This window comes from Polypterus senegalus, chromosome 13 (genome assembly GCF_016835505.1).
Source record: "Polypterus senegalus isolate Bchr_013 chromosome 13, ASM1683550v1, whole genome shotgun sequence".
NCBI lineage: Eukaryota > Metazoa > Chordata > Cladistia > Polypteriformes > Polypteridae > Polypterus > Polypterus senegalus.
Window position 1 is genome coordinate 161,393,355 of NC_053166.1, and position 27,404 is coordinate 161,420,758.

General features: G+C 44.6%; 1 protein-coding gene across 2 annotated transcripts; it reads right to left on the minus strand.

Moving 5' to 3' along the window:
* mfsd1l (major facilitator superfamily domain containing 1-like) lies at positions 1-25,185 on the minus strand. 2 transcript variants are annotated; one of them, XM_039774428.1, is made up of 13 exons: positions 25,077-25,185; positions 19,461-19,561; positions 18,895-19,004; positions 15,919-15,974; positions 13,575-13,718; positions 12,712-12,870; positions 10,790-10,905; positions 10,461-10,561; positions 8,204-8,315; positions 7,700-7,837; positions 4,855-4,994; positions 4,516-4,627; positions 1-591 (listed from the first exon to the last, which is right to left on the minus strand). In XM_039774428.1, exons 1-13 carry the CDS (start codon positions 25,096-25,098, stop codon positions 481-483), a joined length of 1,422 nt encoding a protein of 473 aa, XP_039630362.1. In that variant the 5' UTR covers positions 25,099-25,185; the 3' UTR covers positions 1-480. The 2 variants fall into 2 exon arrangements, with proteins under 2 accessions (XP_039630362.1, XP_039630363.1); XM_039774429.1 differs by lacking the exon at positions 19,461-19,561 and having other exon boundaries at positions 25,077-25,166.
* Positions 25,186-27,404: the final 2,219 nt, after the last annotated feature.

The window sequence follows — 27,404 nt, forward strand, 5'->3', positions numbered from 1 at the left end:
TAAATGTCAGATTCTTTATTTCTAAAAAAATCCCAATAATGCTGAACTGAAATGTGCAAAAGTTTATAAAAAGGAAGGCAAAGGGGAGTAGGAGTGGTGAACAAAGTCTAAAAGTAAAGTCTAAAAGCTGCCAGGTGGCACAGATAACGTTCCATTGGAAGTGTGCCCCCTGCCTTTCAACCATGGAACTGGAATTTCAACGGGGGCTCTCCCTCCTCCTTTTATTCAGAAATAAGACAAGGAAGAAGTTTTAAGAAGAATGAAGCCCGCTGACAGTGAAGGGCTTGAGGAAAAGGCAGCCAGGTTTACTGGTCACACGTGTGTCCAACCTGCAGTGGCTTGAAAAGTGGCTCCAGGAGATCGTTCTTGAATGTGCAGCCACCATTAACGATGCTCCTGCTTGCCATAATCTCCCCAGTGTTGAGGGTGTCATTCCCACATTGCCCGCTTTTTTGGAGACAGTCACAGTTTAACCAACTGTTAATTAATGGCTCCCTGGTCGTCATCGTCTTCCTGCAGCAGAGGAGGTGTCTCTGAAGGATCACGCTGGGCCTCTTGGGACCTCTTTGTGGTCTTATTGAGGGTCCCATCCTGCAAGACAACAACAACAAAAGTTCAAAGTCATCCGCTGTCACCATGCCATACGCCTCTCTATCTCTTCACGTGGCGGGAGGACCATCGGCCGTGTTCCGCGTTCACATGCTGGCAACACCGCTTTATTCGATCTCTGCCTTGTCGTAGTGATGGCCTATTCTTGAAAGACTCTTTTTAGCGAGTCACAGTAATAGATGTGTGATGTGCAAGTACCACCCACCTGATTCTCATTCAGGACACTTTCTAGTTAGAACTGAGTACCCTCATCAGCAAACAAGAACTCCGCCATTGATGATTCTCTTGTAACAACACATTTATATTAAAATGGATCCGTGGTTTGTTTTATACAAATCATTAATGGAGTTGTTTTAGACATAATCTATCTCTGTATATGTGAGGGTCCTCCTCCCTCACATGCCAGCCTCCGTTTGAGTCGGTGTACCTCTTGCCATGTGTTGGAGTGCACCTTGCCTCTGCTTAGCTAGTGATACCGGTTTATTCAGCAGACATTATCATCTACAGATTGTTAAGGAGTGACGTTAGATGTTTTTGAGAGAGAGAGACATCACAGCTACGTGTGTTTTAGAGTTTAGCTGCTAATTGGCAGAGCCATCACGGCCACGCGCTCTTCTCTCCACACAGGGGACGCTCTCCAGTCACAGCTGAACACAATCAGATACAGTACTGACCTTCTGCTTGGCCAGAATTACATTATTTTTATTGATTTTAAAATTTTTTACTGTTTTACTACTACCTGGGCGGAGAATATAAAACTAATACGTTTATGGCTCTTTGTACCTGCCACACACTTGTCACACAAAACAGAACCTAATAAAAAAATATTATCATTTTTAACAATAATTTGCTTTCAACCTAACTTTAATGCACAAATTCACTGCGCCGGTAGGTCTTTTCACTGATTCTTTTGAATTTGAACTGAATCATTACCCAAGGACGAGTCGCACAATTCTTGTTCACTTAATGATTCTCACCTTTTGTACTGGTAATGTCACTTCTGGTTACCAATGGGTGGCAACAGGGGTCGTTACCAGCAGCAAAATGACCGCCGTCAACTCAAAATGCTGGCACCCATACAGTGGAGGAAATAATTATTTGACCCCTCACTGATTTTGTAAGTTTGTCCAATGACAAAGAAATGAAAAGTCTCAGAACAGTATCATTTCAATGGTAGGTTTATTTCAACAGTGGCAGATTGCACATCAAAAGGAAAATCGAAAAAATAACTTTAAATAAAAGATAGAAATTGATTTGCATTTCATTGAGGGAAATAAGTTTTTGAACCCTCTAACAAAAAAATACTTCATACTTAGTGGAAAAACCCTTGTTTGCAAGCACAGAGGTCAAACGTTTCTTGTAATTGATGACCAAGTTTGCGCACATTTTAGGAGGAATGTTGGTCCACTCCTCTTTGCAGATCATCTCTAAATCCCTAAGGTTTCGAGGCTGTCTCTCTGCTACTCTGAGCTTGAGCTCCCTCCATAGGTTTTCTATTGGATTAAGGTCCGGAGACTGACTAGGCCACTCCATGACCTTAATGTGCTTCTTCTTGAGCCACTCCTTTGTTGCCTTTGCTGTATGTTTTGGGTCATTGTCGTGCTGGAACACCCATCCACGACCCATTTTCAGTTTCCTGGCAGAGGGAAGGAGATTGTCGCTCAGGATTTCACGATACATGGCTCCGTCCATTTTCCCGTTAATGCGATTAAGTTGTCCTGTGCTCTTAGCAGAAAAACACCCCCAAAGCAAAATGTTTCCACCCCCATGCTTGACGGTGGGGACGGTGTTTTGGGGTCATAGGCAGCATTTTTCTTCCTCCAAACACAGCGAGTTGAGTTAATGCCAAAGAGCTCTATTTTGGTCTCATCAGACCACAGCACCTTCTCCCAGTCACTCTCTGAATCATTCAGGTGTTCATTGGCAAACTTCAGACGGGCCTGCACATGTGCCTTCTTGAGCAGGGGACCTTTGAGCCCTGCAGGATTTTAATCCATTGCGTGTAATGTGTTTCCAATGGTTTTCTTGGTGACTGTGGTCCCTGCTAATTTGAGGTCATTAACTAACTCCTCCCGTGTAGTTCTAGGATTCTTTTTCACCTTTCTCAGAACCATTGACACCCCACGAGGTGAGATCTTGCGTGGAGCCCCAGAGCGAGGTCGATTGATGGTCATTTTGTGCTCCTTCCATTTTCGAACAATCGCACCAACAGTTGTCACCTTCTCTCCCAGCTTCTTGCTAATGGTTTTGTAGCCCATTCCAGCCTTGTGCAGGTCTACAATTTTGTCTCTGACATCCTTGGACAGCTCTTTGGTCTTTCCCATGTTGTAGAGTGTGGAGTCTGCTTGATTGATTGATTCTGTGGACAGGTGTCTTTTATACAGGTGACTAGTTAAGACAGGTGTCCTTAATGAGGGTGACTAATTGAGTAGAAGTGTCTAACCACTCTGTGGGAGCCAGAACTCTTAATGGTTGGTAGGGGTTCAAAACTTATTTCCCTCAATGAAATGCAAATCAATTTCTATCTTTTATTTAAAGTTATTTTTTCGATTTTCCTTTTGATGTGCAATCTGCCACTGTTGAAATAAACCTACCATTGAAATGATACTGTTCTGAGACTTTTCATTTCTTTGTCATTGGACAAACTTACAAAATCAGTGAGGGGTCAAATAATTATTTCCTCCACTATAGGTGAAAATGCTAAAAAATATGACGCTAAAAACGTTATAGGTGACAAGATAACCCAAATCTATGCTTTGAGATGTCAAAGCGCCAAATATGATGGGATAGCCAGGCACCAATGCCAGCCAACAGGAGTCTTTTCTTCTTTCTGTGTTTGAAAAAATATGGCAACTGAATTGTTCTTCAAGAATCTCTAAGACCGGTTTTGGAATATGCTGTTCCCGTCTGGCACTGCCCTTGCCCCATGACGACTGACCTGACCAAATGTGAGGTAGGCATGAAAACTCCTCCTTGGCCAAAGGTATATAGAATATCGGGAAGCGTCTTAAATTGCTGTGGACTCACAGCGTGAAGCCTCTCAGTTCGACAGTTTGTGTGGTGATGAACTGTCGGTGGTCAGTTTCAAATCCGCAAATTCCAGAGGCTCAGAGGTGAGCAAAATGGAGACTTCCATCTGTCAGCCACACAGAGAGTCTGTGTCTGAACACTGCAAGAGATGCGCCTCCTGGTGGTGTCAGCTCATCTCTCACCGTGTCGGCAGCGTCACCACTACATCCCACCCGTCCACAATGTAAATCCTACCCTTGTCGCCAATTGAATTGCCATGGACTCTATCATGAAGCCTCTTGGTTCAAAGGTGAGCTGCCAACCTGCATTCTCTGGCTTAGAGGCGACTGCTGTGTGGGACAAGCTAAATGGAGACCTCCTTCTGTCGGCCACACAGAGCCCGTCTCTGAACGCTGTCAGAAGTGCGCCTCCTGGTGGTGTCAGCTGATTTCTTTCCATGTCGGCCCCCACCATGCAGCGTCACCACTGTAACCCCCGTATCCTCAAATTGTTCTGTGCATCTCAGTTGTGTTTGGACTTTGTTAGAAAATTCAGAGATTGGCTACCCAAATTTAGAGAGGAGACTACTGGTCGCCCTAAAAGGGATTTGTATAAACGGTTTATTCCAAGACGCCAGACGGAGTGTTACAGGTCATCCCCGACTTTCATTTTTAAGAATCAGAAAATGCGCTAAAAGAGTGAAAATAAAAGTAAGGGCCCACTGAGCCACCCCCAAACGACGCTGGTAGGCCCAGCATCTGATCAACCAACTGAGTGCCCACTGGCTGGGACAAATGCCCGTTTGTGTAAAATGGAAGGTCCATTTGTGAAATGTACTCCCTAGTGACCAGCACCATCGCCTCTTCCTCACATCCCACAACAATGAAGGCACCTTACCTGCTGCTTGTCCACGATGTTAAGGGCACCGCAGCTCACAATGCAAGCAACAATGTTGGCAAACATGAAGATCATCATGCGCTGCCACCGCCACAGGGGAATCTTCACGTCACTAGGAAGAGAAGAAATTAGCGTCAGCGGTCAATCACAGTGACTGTGTGGACATCCCACCCCACTATTCTACCTCCATTTTTCTTTTCCAGGTTTCAGAAACTTTCACTCTTTTTTTTTTTTTTTAACTAATTGCAGATGTTATGTTTAAAATAAGACAGCAGGGGGCGACAGAGTAGAACGCCCATACCTGCCAGTGGTGCCCACGTCACCTCACAAGTACTCTACCTGGAGGAAGTCCCCAGGATCTGCCCGACAATTAGGTTGGATATTCCAATGCCAATCATCTGCACCGAGGTCGCGAGGCCCATCGCTGTCCCCAGCGTTGCTTGCGGAACAACCAGTGGGATGGACGGCCACATGCTCGCCTGCAAAACAAACAAACAAACAAAACAAATCGTGCGTTGATCCCCTTAGTGTTATGTTTACCCCAGGATTAAAAAAAAAAAAGCCAAAAACGTTCACTTTTTTCCAACAAGAACAAATGTTATTACTTGTAATGGAAGCGTGTAACATAAACACAGTAGAAGGGGGCATGTCAAGTGTACACTGCTGTACCAAGGCAGATTTATGTGACGTGTTTTGAGACGGTCACCCACACATAGCCCGATGTCACAATCAGGACAGTAGCCATGCGTTTCTTTGCGTTCTTCTAATATTTTTTCTGTTACTGGCACACAAAGAGGGTAGAATGTCAGTCAGTGCCTGACCTGCATGACCAACGTGCCCCTTGTGTTATTGTGGGGTACCACAGCTCACTGACATGAATGTTGACAGTTGCCTCATTGTGACATTTGTGTGGCCGAACTAGAAGTTCTCCGATTGTTAGCTGACATGCTTCTGAATCCAACGCAGGTTCGTGGCTCTCCGTCGGCAGTTCCCAACAGTGCAAATCTACGAACTGAGATGCTTGTTGGTGCCAGTCAATGGCAGATCACGGAGTTTAGGGCCAGGGCTGCACAGAAAAGCTGGGTAGCTGAGAGAGCTCGGCAGAAGTCACCAGGAGCGGTCTCTGCTCGCGGTGTTCACTAGCGGTCTCCACATGGCTCAGAAGTGCAGGCTATGAGGGGCTGCTTCTGAGCCGGACATTGCAGGTTTACTGCTTACCACCAGCAGCTACTCGTAGTATAACCCGTGATCTGAGAAATGTATGGTGTGGGTCAATGGCAGTACACTTGGCGACCAGGGTGGGATTCGCACTATGGACGGATGGAGTCACTCAGAAAAGGTGGGACAGACTGAGAGAGGGTGCACTCTGCTCACAGTGGTCAAAAGCAGACTACGAGCACCCAATGCAAGGAGTTCTCACATCGTAAGGTGACCCCTTCTGAACCAGACACCGTGACACCACAGCAATGCAGGACTTAATAACTTCTCTTCCACTTCCAGCCTTAGAGTGGAGGAGGAGTCCACAGAAGGGCACTGGTGTCATTTCTGGACCTTTCCAGAAGTATCGCCTCTTCCAGTGTAAGAAACAAGATGACCAGAGGTTGGCACTCATGATTGGAGCCCCACAAGCCCACAGGAGCAACCATTTTGGACACCAAAGGGAACAAACTATTTCTGGTCCTTCGTTTACTTGATCAACTTAATTTAGCATCACTGCTATTAAACGGGGGTCTTCCGCTTGTCCGTTCTCAGTTCCCTGTACACAGCACTTAGTGTCTCAGTAATTATCTGCTCTGCCTTATGATAGAAAAGCTGAGGAGAGGACACGTTAATTGAAGCCAAAACTGAGACCCTGAGGCCTGTCCTATCATTGTTCACGGCCAAATCTCTAATCAGTGATTCATAATATGGAGAGCAGAACAAGTCAGGAACAGTGAGTGACAAGAATCTTAAACTACACAAACACAAAAGCACATCGCTTTATAAGAATATCCGTAAACTTGGATAATGTCACTTCTTATAGCGTCTCATCAAGAATGTTAATTACCTTCAGAGACAACCAACACCGCGTCATGACGACAGCGACTTGAAATGGAGTTGCCCCATTAAAAAAACAAAAACAAAATGGTGGCGGAAATTCAAAGTATGGTGCAGCACCTCACATAACCAACGTTTGGAACAAAGCTGCCTGCCGCAAGTGCTTAGTAAATTTTAGAACACACAGAATGGGAACATCGACCAACAAGCCAAAGCTAGCGCGTCCCGACGTGGGGTACTGAGGCCCCCATAGGTCGTTGCAGACCCCTCTCCTCATCAGTGCTGTCAGCGATTCAGCATGTGGTTGTAATGGCAGTTTTTAATTTTTTTGCAGATTACTGGTGATCAACGTTTAAAAAGTTTGTGTATTCTGTGGAATCTTTCTCAACATTTATTTTGCTTCAAAAAAGTTTTTTTGCAATTTACAGCAATGGCGTTTGGTTTATTTTTGGGAGCCACCATTTTCCAGTGTTTGCCATGACAATCCATACCCAGAAGCACTCGGGAAATGCAGGACAGGTGACATCTTCTTCCAAATCCTTTACAGTGCTTCAGTATCATCGATGCGACCAGATAGGCGTCTTCAAATTATCCGAGATTAGGAAACCGTGAGCAGTTTCAAGTAGGCCTTTATTTCGTTAGAATCTATGGCTTTTTGATCTCTAGCTTTTGACTTTTGATTAGTGTTTTGGACTCAGACAATCAATAGTTTGATATCCCAGTATGTTTCCTGCCCATGTCTCCCTCCCGGTATTTACTTGCTCAGTCTGGCCTTGTGTCAGAACAAGTGTGCGTTAAGCTTCAGGAACGAGAGTTGGAAAATCCATAAAGAACTTGGTGAGTCCCACTCGTCCCATGATGATCTTGCCTCCTTACTTCTGTGCCACCATGTCAGGTGCATCAATATGTAAAGGCGGTGAGCAATGGAATGCAATCACAACCCGCAGCCCCCCACACTGAGGTTACCCACCCTGCTTCACCCAGGAGGAGGAGGACTGCTCACTCACGTTGTTGATTCTTTGCCAAACTCATTTTTGTGAACAGTAAATCTCCATCTTTTAACTTGTGCCTCCAACAGCGGGCACCACTGCCCAGGGGGTCCCTTGAGGGATGGATTGAGCTTGAAGTTCAGCCCCAGTTTACTCACCGCAGCAAACGAGTAGGTGACCCCAAGCCAAATGGTGGAGACCAGTGGTGGAACAAAAGTGAAGGCCAGGAGCCCAAACACTGGCAGAGTCAGGACAGCACAGCCAAGAGCAAAGATCCCACGCAACCCCACATAGTCCTGCAAAAGAGAAGAGGCGTCTCTGAACAAACTGGGATAAAACGGTCGCCGGGTACTTTACAGATGCCGTCTGTGGAAGCTGCAATAAACTAAAACGCCCAGGCGGGCCACGGCCTTTCACAATTTGGCTTAGTGGCTTTGATCACATGCAGGCCTGATGTCACCGCAGTTCAGACCCCAAGGCCAGTGCTATTCTTCCAAACACAATAAACCAGTTTAAAATTAGGGGGCTTGCCAGACATGCCAAACACCTTAGCGGAGGGAAGGAGCAACAAGGCTGGCAGACTTCAAAGGCCAGGCATTGTTCAGCCAGAAGCCAGCCTGCTGTCCACTTCAACCAGAGGATGCTGTCCATTTTCCACTTACAATCAAAATCCCGACGGTGGCCGAGAGCACCAGGGAGCTGTCGTACACGGCACCCACGGTGTAGGCCGCTTCCTTCTGGCTGTAGCCGGCATACTTGTCCTGGATGAACTTGCTGCAAGACAACAAACAGAAAATGGCACACAGTAAATCTGGACACTGAGAACCGGCAGGTGGCACACAGAGGTCAAGTGAAGCACGCTGGGCCCACAGTGGTCCAGTCAGGGCCAGTTCGGTTCTCACACACGCATTATCCATATTCACATCCCAATTATAACATTACAGTGGCACAGAAAGCTGGGACCTCAGCCTAGTTGGACTGCAGGGGGCACCAGGCCACTGCACTTAGAACATGGGTGGGTAAAAAGGACATGAAAGTGGACAAGTCATTGCATATGCTGAACATCTTACAATCCAACGCACTTCCATTTATGAGCTCGGCAAGCTAAACGATAAAATTAGAAACCTAAAACCTCATCAGAACACACAAATCGAGAAGTTTCATGCAACACCGTGCCTCCCAACCTTTGTGGTTTCGCGTCCCTACCCAGTATATCACCTCACATGCCAGTGTGCTCCTGACCTGCCATGTCTATGCCCCCCTCTGTCAACTGAGCATGAATCACCATGGGGGACCGAGGCCACACAACCAGCAGAACATCAGACCGTTAGATGGATAAAGCGCGGCCGTCAGAGTGGGGCTTGGGGAGGTCGTCCAGGATCAGACGCGATCCACCTGTCAATCGAGCGCCATCGTCGGAGCGGCGTTTTGTCCAGGGTCGGCCACATGGCCCACAGGCTGGGAAATGTTGATGTAAGTAAAAGTTTCTGTCCTTAAAAAGGGGAAACAGTGACGATTTGCGGCCAGTGAAACGGGCAAGTTTCGATTTGTGACTCTCTAAAGAGTTTTTTGAGTGTTTATAAAATGAGCAATCCCACTTCCCAAAGCCTCGTGGGCACTTCTGTGTGGATTTGTCCACAGCTACACAATTCCTGTATTTTGCGACACGTCACTGAATTTAATTTATGTTTCTCATTCACATTGTTTTTTTTCCCCTTATTGATCCCAAAAACCTCCACTAGAGGTGATTTACCATAAAATCCTGGGTAGTAATGAAGGTCAACACAGAATCTTAATAAAATAATAAGGTTATTTTTACAAAGCAAGTGCTCCATCACACCATGAAGCCCTGAACAGCACAAAAGGCATAAAGCAGTTGGCAGCCAGGCAATCCAAAACGAAGAAATTCCCAATTCAAGAATCCTAAAAACAGAACACACAGCAAAAACATGAGAAGTCAGCAACTCCTCAGCACAGTCAAAATAACCCTCTGGATTTACAGGGCGAAGGGCACCACCCACTGGTGATTGGCACCTCTTTGGGGACCACCCACAAAACACATGGAACATAGCGCAGGCAAAGCAAAAGTAACATTAACACAAATAAACGGCTCAACAAAGAACAGGAAGGAAGTCTTCTCTTGGATTTGAACCCCAGCCAGGGCAGGAGGGCCGACTGAAGCAGAACACTTTTGTAACATTTCAATGATCGTTGTTTCATTTTGTAATTTCTGTTACATCTGTAATTATCTGCTGTCCCGTTACATGTTCTTATGTCCCATGTACTCTGTGGGTGGAGCCCTGGGAGGCGGGGCCACCCTGACATCACTGCTCCTGGATCCTCCCTCTCTCTATAAAGGGTTGAGAGCAGCGGAGGTCCAGTTGAAGATCTTTACTATTATATTGGAGTTTCTGGACATTTTGCTCTTTTCTTCTTATTTTCTAGTTTTTGGCGAGTCGTCTCAGTTGCTGCCGAAATACCCCGCCCTCTCCTGCTGTTACCTAGCAACCGCCTTATGCTAGTTAAAGATTTTTGTTTGACTAGAGATCTTTATTTAAATAGTGCACACCATGCAGACACATGCAGAACTAAAGCACATAAAAACACTTGCTGACAGGAGCTTGGTGCCCTTCTTCAGGTACGAATGGCACAAATTTCACTGGAAGAAAAATGCAATTTAGTTTGCTATTTTTTTTTTGCAAAGTGAAGCACCGACTGCTGCAAATTCAATGATTTACCCAAATCACTTCAGTCTCGACTTTCTATCCGTTAATAGCTACAATTGTTTTTTGATGTAGGAGCTTTGCTGCAGTTGCAGCCCTTTTCATAGAAATTGCCAGGAAAAGATCAGTCAGACAGTCAGGTGATGCCATTGGTTTTGTAATTCCAAAGAAATTCAGATTGTGCTGGCAGACCTACCTGGCATCAGCAACAAAGGGGAAGACTCCATTGTAGAAGAACATGATGGAGAGGACGAGGAGCCAATAGCGGGCAGGCAGGCGGCGCAGATCCTGAACCCTCTGGAAGTAAAACAAAACACAAGATAGGATGGCAGCACTGTCAGCACCAGGCCTGTAGAAAGTCCCAAATCAGAGCGGATACGAGAACCCAGAAATGACAGGGACGTGTAGCGCCACCCATAGGTCCACCTAAAAGACCATACCTGCTGCTGGCTCTTTTCAAGGTCAAGGGGTGAGATGTTGGGGCAGCTCCCACCCATTGTTGAGACGTCCCCACGAGACACTCACCACTTTCTTTGACTCCTCTTGTATGACACCGTCCAGTTCAAGCTGCTGCATTCCCACCTTGTCTAGACTGCTGACTGTGATGGCGGCCAGAAACCCCATGATGCACAAGAAAGTTCCTGTCAAGGCAACAACTAGAAATGTCAAAGAGAGCCTCATCTGGCACCAGTCTCCTCGCAGCTCCTGTTTCATACAAATTAACCAGAAATTCAGTTTAAATATTCAACTTAAAATTAGCAGAGCTATAGAAGCTGGTTTCTGTCCGTCAGGCAGTTAAACCCCGTTGAGCAAATTCAGGGTTTATGTCTGCAATGCACCAGGTTTTTGGAATGTATTTTGTGATGCATGCAGTAATAAACGACATTACATTTTTAACTCCAGCAGATGGTGCTTCCCAAACATCAGCACTGCTGTTGACAGACAGACAGACACTTTATTAATCCCAAGGGGAAATTCACATAATCCAGCAGCAGTATACCGATACAAAAAAAAACAATATTAAATTAAATAGTAATAAAAAAGCATGTAAAAGCAGACAATAACTTTGAGTAATGTTAGCATTTACTCCCCTGGATGGAATTGAAGAGTCGCATTGTGTGAGGGAGGAACGATCTCCTCAGTCTGTCAGTGGAGCAGGACGGTGACAAAAGTCTGTCAGTGAAGCTGCTCCTCTGTCTGGAGATGACACTGTTCAGTGGATGCAGTGGATTCTTCATGATTGACAGGAGTTTGCTCAGCGCCCGTCGCTCTGCCACAGATGTCAAACTGTCCAGCTTCATTCCTACAATACAGCCTGCCTTCTTAACAAGTTTGTCCAGGTGTGAGGCATCTTTCATCTTTATGCTGCCTCCCCAGCACACCACCGCGTAGAAGAGGGCACTTGCAACAACCGTCTGGTAGAACATCTGCAGCATCTTATTGCAGATGTTGAAGGACGCCAACCTTCTAATTAAGTATAGTCGGCTCGGACCTTTCTTACATAGAGCATCAGTATTGGCAGTCCAGTCCAATTTGTCATCCAGCTGCACCCTCTGCACAGTCACCTCTGATGATCACGGGGTCCATGAGGGGCCTGGGCCTCCTAAAATCCACCACCAGTTTCTTGGTCTGATAGTAAATGAGGCAGCAGACAAACGGACGCTGTGTTGCTCCATTACTGTAGACTTGCACCATGAAGCATCTCCGTTTGTAGGTTTGCATGGTGGTGAACTGCCGGTGGTCAGTCGAGAACCCGCAACACCTGACTGAGAGGTGGTCTCCTTGAAGCGTGAGCTAAACGAAGACCTCCTTTAAACATTAGTCAGCCGTACAGAGCCGGCATTAGCTGATCTCGCTATCTGTGAGCCTCCCCCTTTTCTGCGCAGTGTCGCCACCACACTCCACCCATCCATACTGCAAATCCCGTCCTCGTCGCCAAAAAAAACTGCTGTGGACTCTGTTTGTGGATTTGTACTGTGGTCGCAAACCCACAATGTTTGGCTCAGTAGTGCTCCTCTATCAGTGCCTACCTTACATGTGCAGCATTGCCAGTGCATTCCATCTGTCCACAGTGCAAATCTCATCGTCGTCGTAAAAGTGAACCGCCATGGACTCGCACCACAAAGCGAGATTTGCTACATGCGGCAATTTAAAGATAACCTTCAAAACTGGATTGTTTTTGTTTAAACAATATCAACCTTGATGGGAGTACATCAGGTTCAGTCTGACAGACCCCCCAGGGTCTGCAGCTCTCGGGTTGAAAACCACTGCTCTAAGGATCTGAAGCCATTCATTGTGACAAGCATACAAACATAGAGAATATCGGGAAGGGGCATGTACTTTTTCACAGCACCATATGTGGCCTCTTCCTAGGGGTCTGTCCAAATAAATGGGCCAGGACCACCAAGGGATGTTTCCAAGTACGCTGGTAACTGTCCTGTACTTACCACCCCAAAGAGTCCACTGGATGCCAAAGTGAGCTTCAAAGTGCTGGGTAAGGAGGAAATTGAGAACGCTGCCCAGGCGAGAAAACGCAAGTGTCAAGCCAAACGCCAGTGCCAGCTCCTTCCCTTTGAACCAGAAGGCCGTAATCCGATTCTGCACGACTGTGAAAAGAGAGCCCTGTTACTGCTAAATACTCATACTGCTGTTTAAGTGGATAAAATAAGTAATATGCCTTATTATTAACAAGACATGCTACAGCATCAGAGCAATTGACAAAGTTAAAAAAAATCAAAAGCAGGAAAAAAAAATATTTAAAAATACTTAAAGGAGAACAAATAGAGGAAAACTGCAAATGGCCTCAAATGTCAACTCAAACGTAATAATAAGTGCAGTTCATAGTTCAAAGGCTGAAATCCAAAGATGAAACTAAAATAACCGTAAACTTAGTATGATATGCAATGCAGAACAGGCAGAGCCACTCTGCTGGATTTCTCTTCCTCCACCTGAATAGTAAGGTGGCAGATGGATCCTTAAAAGTGACATCATGGTGGCCCACCCACAAAACAGAAGGAACACAGCCATTTTCAAACACACATATATATATATATATATATATATATATATATATATATATATATATATATATATATATATAGTAAATACTAAATAATAAAGAAATGGAACAATACTGACAAAAAGTGACATAAAACAAAAATAAAATAACTAAAATAAACCAGGGAAGAAAGCCTAGCTGTAACATGAACGAAACCCCAAACCCCAGGAACACAAAGAGACGTTGGGTACGTCAATATGGAGTGAATTGTTGCTGCCCCTTCCCGTCTCCCCATGTTGCGGCGTTTCTTACTGGTAAGGGATCCGTTTCCTGAGCCAAACAGCAGGCGGCCAGTCAGCATCAGCGGCAGCAGGTAGGCAGTCCCCTTGAAGTGAGAGCCCAGGGCAAATATGGCTGACCCAAGAACGGTAAGGAAGGAGAAGAGGAACACTCCACCTGGCAAAATTTCCAATAGAAACAGTGAGCTGTGATATTTCCACTCAGACACTCAGAGGGCTGAATAATCAGTCGGCTCTAGCAGTCTCTTCCCCTACACATCTACATTAAAGGAATACTCAGACCAAAAATGTTTTCATGCAGAAAGGCAACAACAGTTCTGACACAACATAAGTCAATGGTGACCAACACTGGAGAATAGCAAACGATATCAAAAACATCCAAGTAAAAATCTGATGTTTCTCGTGTCACCTAATCCCCATGTCAGGTCATCCAGTCTCATGCTCACAACATCCCAAACGCTTCCACTTTCCCTAAAATACTGTATTGTTAGAACAGGTTACCATGAACGAAAAAGGAACTCCCTCAGACGTGAACGAGCACCTGAACTTAAGACCCGCCTCCCTGCCTCATTCATTGTACTCGAGTCCAGCCCAGTGGTAGCGTGTTTATTGGCCAGCATTGTGCGTTTCGTGACATCAACAAAAGGCAGGCACTGACACACAAGCACAATAAACACTGAAGGTTAAACATCATCAAGAAGAGAACGTGCCTCACAAAGACAGCAGAAAGACAATTCACCCATCGGGTTTGACAGATTACTGCTAAATAAATTTGAGGTACTCCAGCTGTAACGACAGGATGCAGGCCCACAAGTCAAATGTTCGCTTACATCTGAGTGAGTTCCATTTACAATTAGAGGAGGTTTGGCCTCTTTTTATACAAGCCAAGGGTTTACGGTCATCCATCCTCTTGTGGGGGTTTTGCTTTACTTTTGGGACATCTAAGCTTAGTTTTGAAGCATAATTCACTTTTGGGGCCTGCGAAGCCTGAGGTGGGTTATGTCCAATGGGGAGAGGCAAGGCCTGACCAGTGAAGCCTTTGGGGGGACTTGCACCCCTTTCACCATGCTGAAGATTCCATATCGTATTAGTCTACTTAACAATATTTTCATAAAAATACACAAGTTTTGTACATTGTGAGCATACAACTGAACAACTTGACAGTACAAGACACGAGTAACAAGACATTTTTTTCGGATGTTTTTGATATTGTTTGCTGTTGTCCAGAGTTACTCACCTCAGACGCTTTCTGAAGTTCGATTTCATTTTTTGCTTAATCATTATTAGGTTTCTATGCTTTTGAGACGTTCTGTTTTTAGTTTCTAAAGTTGAGAAATTAAATTCTTGCATTTATTCCTTGTTCTAGTGTGTGCTTTGGATCTTTTTTATTTATCTGACATTTTCATTTTGATGGGTATCGGTATTTTGATCTCTTGTTGGTAAGACGCCGTGCCACCGTCATCAGGGATGGAGTCATGGAGGTCATGTCCCTGACGCTAATGACCTGACAGGTTAAATGTGCACTTCATTATCAGAGTTTGTGGACCAAAGAACCCTTTAGTGTGTCATGTTTTCCTTATTTCTACTTTGTTCTGCTGGTATTTGACGTTGCTTACCCCATATTTCAGACTTTGATTTGGGTTTGTTATTATGTGCTCTTGATCTCCAGTTTTTGACCATCGCTTTCATTTTCATCTTATGCCAGTCTCCTGGTCCGTCTCATCATTCACTTGCTATCTTGTACATCAGAACATAAACTCTGATACTGAACTGAGTATAAGGATAACTGCTTAACCCATCATGCTGTTAGCGTCAGGGTCACAACCACCGGGCACTGCGCACTGACGTCTATAAAATTAGAGATGTCTATCAAAACCAAAATGGTGGAGGAAACAAAACAAAGTAAATTATAAAGATCCAAATATAGCAAGGAGTAAAGGCAAGAACTGAAAAAAAGAAAAAACAAACAGAAGGCCTGACACGCACACAAACCTAATAATCAAATAATTTACACTTCATAACAAGATGCCTATGCTGTTACAAACTGCGTTATCTCTATTCTGTATGAAAACACGACATTCACTTTTTTTTTCCACCCATCGCCACAAACCACATGGGATAGGAAACATAAAAAATAGACACATCATTTCTGGGGGGAGTATTCCCTTAATGCTGCTCTTGGAACCCCCTGGATTTTTCCAGGATGTCAAACACGCTTGTGATCACTCAGGTTGGTGAGAACTTTGGCTCAAGAATCCACAGGAGATGTACAGTAGCTGCTGATATCTATCTGCCCACTCTGAAGAGAACCCCAACAAACCCCCCTATTGCATGGCACCCAATTGTCCGGTACTTACAGCGGTTGCCCAGCTTGTCGATGAGGAATCCTGCCATGATCACCACCAAAGCATTGCTGCCAACAAGAAGAGCAGAAAGACCAATGAGAAGAGGTGAGGGGGTGTTTCAGCTGCTGTACATTCAGCCCTCCATCATCTCGTCCTCATTCCTCATCCCATCCCAAAGGCCCAAACCCTCACCAACCACAAATGTGTGCTGCTGTGGAAAATGATGGTCAATCGAGTGACTTTATTACTGTTAGGAGTCCTCCCCACTCTGGGGTTCAAATCTTTGTTTTACGTCTTCTGGGTTCATTTTTGATTCTTTTGTTTGCATCCAATTTATTTCTGGTTATTTACATCATTTTTTGTATTCGATTTTGTCAATGTATGTTTGCCTCCACTGCCCTCCTTGTGTTGAGCCCTCGTGGAGTCTGTTTGTAACAGTTTGGTCTGAAGCATGCACCCCAGTAGGCAGGTGGAGGTCATTTTGTAGGGCTCTGGCAGTGCCAAAGGGGCAGATACCAGTCCTGCTGCTGGGTTGATGCCCTTCTATGGCTCTGTCCAGCTCTCCTCGTGTAACGGCCCATCTTCTGCTATCTCCTCCATGCTCTTTAGACCTTCTTGCAACGGATGTGCCATCCTGGAGGAGCGGACTACCTGTGCCACCTGAATTGGCTGCAGGTACCATCTCATGAGTGACAGGGGCACTAGAAAAGCTGAAAACTAGAGAAGAAACAGTCGGGAAGGATAAGGAGAGAGCAACTGTCTTCTTAGGGGGTGTCTTGCCGTTGCCTCTCCAGGGCACCGATTGTCACTTTTATTTGTATCAAAGCAGGTGAAGTTGACCTACAATCGCTTGTGACTCCAGACTGTAGCTTCACTGACTTGTTGTTAGAGTGGGATGATTCCCTTTATTTTCGTGAGCCGTGTATATTTTTAACAATACGTCATAATTAGAAATGTCACTAAAGATGGGATGCAGCTGCACATACTCATTAATGGAGTCTGAGGGGAGGGCGTTTTGAATGACATTCGATTAAATCATGAAGTTCAAAACTGAGCCTGAACAGAATAATGCCGTTTACAGCTTTGAATTTTGTGGAAAATGAGTATAAATCTATTTGTAAATGTATCTGTCCTGGGCAAGACAATAAGGTGTTTCACTCCGTGCGGTGAGCTGAATTTAAACTTTCTCTGTGTCTTTTCTGCGTACATTTTAATGTTTTCCTTCTTGGGTAAAAGATGCCTTATTCTGATAATTTACTGCTACAGTGCCACCAACTAATGTGTCTCGAATTCCAGGATGGCCACACTCAGAGACCCTCAGTTATTCACAAGGTAATTTGCTATCCTGTCCACAGGCCTTCCAGCCAAGGTCCCAAAGACAGCACAATCCACGGTGACCCTTGAGCCTCACCACCTTTGGTCGGCGCAGCGTTTCTGGAAAATCCCAAGTCAGCCCCGGAGTTTGGGTAAATATTTATTAGGATTAGTACTAATACCCACCAGACAAGCAAGATGGCCTGCTGAGTGAGGTATCCTGGTCACGAGATTGACTTGAGAGCACAACAAAGGTCGGATGTTCAGCTTTTTAAACAAGATTCGGATTTATTTCCAGGCCCAGCTGTCCACAGTATGGCAGACTGCTGATGTGTTCTTTAAATGAGGACACACAGCTTTGGCAGCTCCTCATACTTCACACACATAACCCATTCTGGTTGGCATAGCGTGCAGTCCATTATACAGGTAAGAGCCAGGGAGCCTTCATTAAAGAACGGGGAAGAGTAAAGGAACTGAATGGTGTGTTCTACACCTTCATGAAAAAATGGCAAAGCAAAAACATGACAGGAGTGCTGGACCAGAAGAAGAAAGGGAAAAAAAAAAAAGAATCACTCATCAAGTAGCCAGAAAAACAAAACCAAACCAAAGGCCAAAACCCAAAATGAAAACCAAAAATCAGAGAAGTAATTACATCACTTAGTTTTTAATACCAAAACTGGGAGAAATCTGTAAACATAATGCCATCTTAAATGAGGGCGGCACCCTGATGTCACAAGACAAGACTTCAGGCAGTCCCGAGGTGGTAAAAATTATCATTGCCAATGTAAACAGCACATAAGATGGCAGTGCCCATAACCAAAACGGCACTGCAGAAATGCTACAAAAATAATGGAAAAAATATTATTACAATGCTAAAATCACTGAGGAAAAGCAGAATTAGAAGAAAATAACCAAAGCACCGTGGGAAACATACAGTATGTACACGGGCTGCAGGGGATCGTGGGAGACATAAATAATGGGGGGAATTCTGGAAGATGCAAGTACACGGGTAGCAGGGGACTGTGGGAGGCATACTGTATATGTTATGATGTGGCTTTGTTTTCAAATTTGTTCCAGGTTTATTGTGCACTGTTTTTGGAGTTTTGACATGTGCTGAATCCAAAGCTCCTCTTTAAAAATGTATCTGAAATGTGTTTAAAGAATCACATCTTCTTCTCCCAGCGCCATCTTGTTTTGTGTAGGGCGTTGCTGTTCTTTGGAACGTGTGACTTCTGTTGCCATGGTTACTGACCGGCAGTCTGCAGCGAGTGCCGTCAATTGTGTGACAGCATCAAAGGTCGTCGTCATGCACACTGTGGTCATCTCTGATTGGATAAAGATTCATCACATGCAGTATATGCTTTGCTTTAGGCCGGTTTGGAAATTCTGTAATTATTGTCTATGCTTTTTGGTTTATGATTGGGATTTTTAATTATGAACTTGCACTCAGTTTAAACTTGGATTTTATTTCACCGATTCCTATTTAAAAAAGTTTCTGCCTTTTTTTTTTTCTAAAGACATAACAGAATGGCCATGGGCTAGAAGGGGATTGTGGGGAAAAGTACGCATATGGACAGAAAAGGATTCTGGGAGATGTATGTAAATGGAACAGAAGGGAAAAGCACACATAAGATGCCTGCTCAGGAAGTGCAGGCAAACTTGCATGTTACTTACGTCCAAGCATAGATGGCATAAAGCAAATTGTACTCCTCTGGGCTCATCCCCAGACCCTCCACGCACTCCACTGTCCCATTGGTCACTGTTGAATTGGGGCAGGTCAGGTTCTGAAGAGGAGAGAAGAAGCAGGACACCATCAAGCTGAGGTTTACTCAAGAACAGAAAACAAAAATGTGACACCACCTCTTTTCGTGATGATAATTGCAGTGAATCTGAACAGGAGTAAATCAGACTTTGAGGGAATAAAAGCAAGTCCACCGCTCATGGCACCCTTGACCACTCAGGTACCCAGCAGATGAAACTGCTTAACACGTGCAAACCAAGCTGAAATTGACAGTGCATGAAACAAGGGATGCTAATTCACAGTTGCACTTGAAAGGCAGCAGCTCTGAGCAGACACACCAGGAAATCCTGTTGACTCAGTGGAACGCTGGCAATTCTCTCAGTGACTTGACCAAAGAGTGGAGCAGAGCTGAGCTGGCCATGAAGAACTTGAGGATAAAGAAACAAATAAACCTGCAACACCAACCCGTTACAGGGGCTTCCTGTTAGGGCTTACTCACCCCCTGGAACTGCTCCTGGAGGACACTTGGGATATCGAAGCAGAAGTAGGAGCCAAAGGTGAGCAAGCAGTTAAAGAAGAGCACCAGGAAGCGGTAAAACGCTGCACAGACAAAAGGAACAAAAAAAAAAGGCACGTCACAGAGGCTTCCACGCAGGTCGAGTGGTGGGCAGAACAAAGTAGAGAAAGATGTCAACACTGGGGCTTCAACATTGTCATTCACCCATTTCTTCCCCAAGATAATTACAGAGACCCACCTAAGCCCACCACACTGGCACACTCTTGTACACAAAGGTCCTCTCCCGAGTCCAGCTACAACACATGGGACCCCAGTGCCTTTGGACTCACAATCCCAGTCCTTGCCCCTCACACACAATGTCAGTCAGGCTGAACTGTTGTCGCCCACACAGTCCCAGTCTAGTCGAATAGTCCAGAATCCCTTATCCTACACAGTGGTCCGGGACACAGTCCTCCCAATTACATTGGCTGCTTCACGCATCCCAGTTCAGTCTGATCCTGTGAATATATCGCTATAGCTTTCCTCACCCTTTTCTTATGAATGTCAAAGTGGATCAACGTGACATTGACTGGATGTGGGGGTCTTTTTTACTCATGTTATCACTGTGGACTCCCTGCTCAATATTATTAAAAACTGAGCACATAAGCTTGCATGTCTTTAGTGCTAGAGATTCACCGACCTTCCATTGTTTCACTGTTCTTCCCAGAACGGGGCGGAGGGTCGATTAAGAATGAGTAGGACCAGGAAGTGAGTGGTGTTAAAGCTGGGACTAAATAACCAAAGCCAAGAAGTGAGTCCATAAATACAGCAAACCTCGAAACCAACAAGAAACACGAGAATCGCAAGCAAAGTCTTTGGAATGTCCACAAAACTTAGACAGGGAGCTGCTGCTGTATTTCAGCCAGCGTTCCTCCCCTAGCTGGGGTTCAAGTCCTTTCTGTTCATTTTTGAGTTATTCATTTATGCTATTGTTACCTTTGCAAGTTTTTTGCATTACTTCTGTTAGGTATGCCTTGTGTTGTGTGGGTGGGCCCCTCTGCCTTATAAAGGTGGTGGTTATTCACAGTTTCCTGGCTGTTCACTTAAATGCGCTTGAGAGTTGGGGAGTTGACTTGTGGTGTTTTGTTTCTGCTGTGCTCGAGCTTTTGTGATTTCTCTGAATTTTGTTGACCTTCTGCTTCGTTTTTTAAGTCAATCTCCAGATTTCTGTATTGGGACTTTATTTGCATTGGATTGCCTTATTATTTTGGGCAACTCCGTTTTGCCTTTTGTGCTCCATGGAGCTTCAGTGTTGTTGAAGAGTATTCCTGAAGCATAAATCTATTTATTTTATAAGATCCTGTCTTTTGCCCTTATATTTACCCAGGGTTTGATGGTACTGTATATCCTCATCCAGTGGGCACTTTTGGGACTCCCTTGTGTTTTGTGACACCCTCACTTGTTTAAGACTGATGGCGGTCCCTGGTGGTGATGGGCAGGTGGTCCTGTCTTTTCTGGAACCACCCACAAAACACAATGAATACATAACAAAGGAATAATGCAAACACAAACACTAAATAAATACAGTGCATCTGGAAAGTATTCCCAGCACTTCATCACTTTCTCCACATTTTGTTATGTTACAGCCTTATTCCAAAATGGATTCAATTCATTTTTTTCCTTAGAATTCTACACACAACACCCCATAATGACAACGTGAAAAAAGTTTACTTGAGGTTTTTGCAAATTTATTAAAAATAACAAAGCTGAGAAATCCCATGTCCATAAGTATTCACAGCCTTTGCTTGATACTTTGTTGATGCACCTTTGGCAGCAATTCCTGCCTCAAGTCTTTTTGAATTTGATGCCACAAGCTTGGCACACCTATCCTTGGCCAGTTTCGCCCATTCCTCTTTGCAGCACCTCTCAAGCTCCATCAGGTTGGATGGGAAGCGTCGGTGCACAGCCATTTTAAGATCTCTCCAGAGATGTTCAATCAGATTCAAGTCTGGGGCTGGGCCACTCAAGGACATTCACAGAGTTGTCCTGAAGCCACTCCTTTGATATCTTGGCTGTGTGCTTAGGGTCGTTGTCCTGCTGAAAGATGAACCATCGCCCCAGTCTGAGGTCAAGAGCGCTCTGGAGCAGGTTTTCATCCAGGATGTCTCTGTACATTGCTGCAGTCATCTTTCCCTTTATCCTGACTAGTCTCCCAGTTCCTGATGCTGCCACCACCATGCTTCACTGTAGGGATGGTATTGGCCTGGTGATGGCGGTGCCTGGTTTCCTCCAAACGTGACGCCTGGCATTCACACCAAAGAGTTCAATCTTTGTCTCAGCAGACCAGAGAATTTTGTTTCTCATGGTCTGAGAGTCCTTCAGGTGCCTTTTGGCAAACTCCAGGCGGGCTGCCATGTGCCTTTTACTAAGGAGTAGCTTCTGTCTGGCCACTCTACCATACAGGCCTGATTGGTGGATTGCTGCAGAGATGGTTGTCCTTCTGGAAGGTTCCCCTCTCTCCACAGAGGACCTCTGGAGCTCTGACAGAGTGACCATTGGGTTCTTGGTCACCTCCCTGACTAAGGCCCTTCTCTCCCGATCACTCAGTTTAGATGGCCGGCCAGCTCTAGGAAGAGCCCTGGTGGTTTTGAACTTCTTCCACTTACGGATGATGGAGGCCACTGTGCTCATTGGGACCTTCAAAGCAGCAGACATTTTTCTGTAACCTTCCCCAGATTTGTGCCTCAAGACAATCCTGTCTCGGAGGTCTACAGACAATTCCTTTGACTTCATGCTTTTTTATGGTTTGTGCTCTGAAGTGAACTGTCAACTGTGGGACCTTCTATAGACAGGTGAGTGCCTTTCCAAATCACGCCACATCAACTGAATTGACCACATGTGGACTCCAATTAAACATCTCAAGGATGATCAGGGGAAACAGGAGGCACCAGAGCTCAATTTGGAGCTTCATGGCAAAGGCTGTGAATACTTATGTACATGTGCTTTCTCAATTGTTTTATTTTTAATAAATTTGCAAAAACTTCAAGTAAACTTTTTTCATGTTGTCATTATGGGGTGTTATGTGTAGAATTCTGAGGAAAAAAATTAATTTAATCCATTTTGGAATAAGGCTGTAACATAACAAAATGTGGAAAAAGTGATGAAGCGCTGTGAATAACTCAAAATGAACATAAAGGACTTGAACCCCAGCCAGGGGAGAAACCCTTACTGAAAAACAACAACAGTTCCATCTGGTAGCTCTTTATGCCGTCACACTGATGACACAACTCGGGGGGACCACCGAGGAACACGCCACCCTACCAACCCTTGGGTTACACATAGTAACTGTGCCACAAGCTGGTGGTGCAGTAAAATATAAATAATGCCGTTAATAATTATAAACTTCCTACAACTGATAAAAGTGTAACGAAAGATTCCTACAGTTAGAAAAATAATTAGAAGTTAAAATACAACAAAAGTGGGAGAGAAACTATAGGCAAGTAGGCTGAAGTGGTATGGCCATGTGATGAGAAGAGACCAGGAAGATGTGGGAAAAGAGTGATGGGAATGGAAGTCCAGTTGGAAGAGGAAGCGATGGCAGCCAAAGCGGAGGTGGATGGATAAAGTCAAAGAAGATCTGAAGGAAAAGAGCTTGACTGGCGAGGAGGTGCAGGGCCGAGCTGTCAGGAGAAGGCACATCAACCTCACATAAAAGTGGGAAAAGACGTAAAAGAACAAGATGAGGTTAACTATGCGCTTGTTTTCTATTAAAAGAAAATGGAATCATGACATTAGACCTTTATTTGGAATCACAGTGGTGAAATTCATCAATTATGTAGCATTTCTCAAAAGGTCTGAATTCATTAGCTCGTGGCCCCCCTTAGAATAACGGGAATGATGAGGCTTCATTTCAGGCGTTAACGTTCTGGGCGCCCAGCGTGTGCAGATCTTCATCATGTTTAAGAGTAGCAGTCATAATATTGTTCAACTGACCCATAATGAATCAATCCCTATAGCGTCTGCCACCTCACGTATGGTCACTTCTTACACCCCCACGGTACAAACCGTTTCCTCCGTTGTCAACGTCAAAGGCTGGCCAGACCTTGGGTCTACTGGTGGACGATTTGTGAAGGATTTAGTGAGGATCGATTTGGAAAAGTCAACGCTTACATGACCTTTCATCCCATAGTGTCATTATACGCACACGCCTAGATGCACGCATATGCGCACTCGCGCACACACACTGCATTTACACTTTCAGTTTCCTCTGAACTACTTGATGGAGTGTTTGGTCAGTTCACATTGTGTTACAGTGATCTCTGTTCAGCTGTGCCATCCCACTTTTATTTTCTTCTTTTAGCCAGTATTCTTTCATCCCATTCACAAAGTGAGATACCATTACTCATTCATTTTTTGTGCATTTTTAATTACATTAAGTTATTTTTTTCTAATACATTTTTTTTTTTGGTGCAAAAATGACAAGGTGTTGTTTGTTAGTCGAGAGTTTCACTCCACACAACTAGCTCAGGTACTTGTGACTCAAAGCTTAATCAAGGAAGTACACAGAAAAGAAAAGGAATAGCCCAACAGCAGATTACTGGCTCAATCCAAGACAGGCGGCCATACTTTGTAGAAAATGGCACTGGACCACACTGAGCAAAACTGAATCGGCACCACTGCCTCTTTGAATAAGTCAGTGAAACAAAATCCAGCTCGACTTGACTTGATGCTCAGCACTGGTAAAATTCTTCCTTAAGGACCGTCTCCCAATTCCCTGTCCTGCATGCTGTCCAGTCTCAAAGGTCCCAATCCCACATGCGGGTCACACATTCACCAATTTTCTGACCTGCTTTGCTGAATTTAGTAAGGGGGCTAACTGACTCCCAGTCGCTCACACAATCCCAGTTTGACTGAATCCCTATCACACGCACACAATCTCCTTGTCCAAATGTGCACCATTCATCCCACTTAATCACAATTAGCTACACATACTCCAGTATGAGAGACAGTGAATTTTATTAAAGCAGATCCGAGAGTGCAAGTGTGCCGTCACAATTTGGCTAAACCCTCACCGATCGATACGGCCGCGTCCCAAACACTGAAAATCCATTTGGGAGAGAATTGGCAGCTAACACAGTTCAGTCCAAATAAATCCCAGTCTGTCTGAGTAACTCCCACAATTCAGCTTTTATCCCATCACACTCGCTTCAGTCCCAGTTTACTTAAAATGGTGTCATCTGCTCACCATGCAATCGATCTCGGGTCAGATGACAGGCAACCAACTGGGCCACCCTTACAGTCCAGTCCCAGTTCGAAATAATTCCCACTGACACGCAGCGGTTGGCACCTCAGTACATACTAGTAAACCCAGTCAGACACACACGCACACGCCGTCCATCCAAGCCATTTCCAGTCACACATTACCAGTTTCCCCGTCCCAGTGTCAGTAAATCCACTTCTCGCCCGCTGTCACACTCACAGACACCCAACTCCACCACATTCGTCACTTCCACAAGTCACTCTGATAGCCCACCAGTCACGCGCCCCGTCAATCCCAATCCATCGCGCGTCTCTTGGTTCGTGACACGACAGCCCGCTCGCCCGCTCGCCCGCACTCACTCCTCTCCGCAGGCTTTGCCATCTCCACTCTGTTGTCTACCTCTGCCTCGCTCGTTCTCTCTTGTGAGCGTCAGTCCACGCGCAGGCGCACACGGCACCACAATAACCAAGCCGAGATTCTAAGTTGCTTATGCATTAATACCCGGCTGCAGGCATCAGACACGAGCGCCCTCTATAGGTAGGAGGTGTGATCAACTCTCTGCAGCTTCACTCTGTTGGGTGAGCTGAGAGTTCGTTGCACTTCGCGGATCCGCCGCTCTGCATTTGTTCGTTATTCGTGTGGAGTCTGCACGGCTCATCGCTTCTGTAGGATTTTTTTTCTTTATTTCATCAACAAACACACGCTGGTTAGTAATGGCAGTGAAATCTCATAATCTAAAGTCATCATTTTTAACAGAAATTGGCACATAAAGCAGGCGGTGTCCACCTCCAGTTCATGCTTACAAATTCATCTTCTTTTCTCCACGTTAATTGGATCACCGAAAAACTCATTTTAAATCAGAATTCCACTTTTTTCTATTAGACATTTTATTAGCATCAACTTATTAAATTTCTTGATCTCATTATTCTGATTCGTGGTTGGCATGGATCACAGTCTTTCCTGGCAGCATAAGGTACAAAGCAGGAACCAGCCTTGGGTCAATTTATAGTTCATATAGTGCTTTAAACTATCAAACTGTAATGGGTATAAGTCAGGAGTGAATTGAGGCAGTAAGCTGTCAGTCAATGTATATCTCTTATAGCGCCTTTCGCTACTTTAATAGCCTCAGGTGCATATCAGGAAACAAATATGGATGTTACATTAGTTTAACAGTTTGACTTCATATAGTGCCTTTTGCTTTTGTATTAGCATGAAGTGTACCGTAGATAACAACACTGAATGTGACATTAGTCAGTCAATGTACATTTCATATAGTGCCTTTCACTGTTTTAATATCATTAGGTGCACAGTATAAAACAAATCTGAATATTTTCATTTCATATCACATAGCGCATTTCACAAATTTAATAGCATCCAGTGCATTGCAGGAAACAACTTTGGATGTGACACTAGTCAGTCAGATTGAATTTCATATAGTGCCTTTCACAATTGAGCTGTATCAGGAAGAAGGCAGAAAACAATTCTGGATGGGACACCAGTTAGTCCATTTTCATTTCATATAGCGTCTTTCACTATTTTATTTTCATCATGTGCATATCAGGAGCCAGTCCTGGACAGTAAGGAAACAGCATCAATTTTGTAGCATCAGGTAAAAATGGCAGGAGCCAACAGTGCATGGCATATCAGCTGGTCAGTTTGTATTTCATATAGTGCCTTTCATTGTAAACACCTTCACAAGATGCTTTGCAGCACAAGAAAGAACAAACTAGAAAGGAGCAGAAGACTTCAGGATGAATACTGAGACACAGAGTGTGTGCCCTGCCAATGCCCAGGCGTGGTGAAGTGACGGACCACTGGAGTCGACCAAGAGTTCAATCTCCTCAAAATAACTATTCATGGTGGCTCTAAAATCGGTACTGACCCCTACTCTCTTTTCTGTTTCTTTTTCCGGTTTCTTTGTGGTGGTGGCCTGCGCCACACCACCACCTACTCAAAGCTTCATGATGCTCAAACAATGATGGACGGATTAAAAGGCAGAAGTCTACGTGACCATCATCATCATCAAGCCCTTCCGTGAGAATCCTAAATCCAAAGAGGACTGTTTCATTTATATTAGGTAGAATGCCCAGAGGGGACTGGGCGGTCTCATGGTCTGGAAGCCCTACAGATTTTATTTTTTCTCCAGCCGTTTGGAGTTTTTTTTGTTTTTTCTGTCCCCCCTGGCCATTGAACCTTACTCTTATTCGATGTTAATGTTGATTTATTTTGTTTTATAATTGTTGTCTTTTATTTTTCTATTCTTTAATATGTAAATCACTTTGAGCTACTGTTTGTATGAAAATGTGCTATAGAAATAAATGTTGTTGTTGTTGTTGAAGAGTGGACATGATGGTCCATGGGAGGGGTGGTTAGTGAATCCGACGGCTGATTTAAGAATTACAATTATTGGTTCATTGGACTGCCTCAAAAGCTTAGTTTCACAACAGACGTGATGCTATCAGGTCCTTGGCATGCTGGCTCATTTCCTATTTATTTATTGAGCTATTTAGTTATTCATTTATTATGGAAATAATGTTGTCCACATATTATGATGTGGACAAATCATTAACTCCACTGCATGTTTGTGCACCCTGTGATGGACTGGCACTCCATTTTCTACCTTATTGGCCTCCAGTTTCTTCTGAACCAGACCACCAAAGAGCAGGTATCAGAAGTGAGGGCTGATT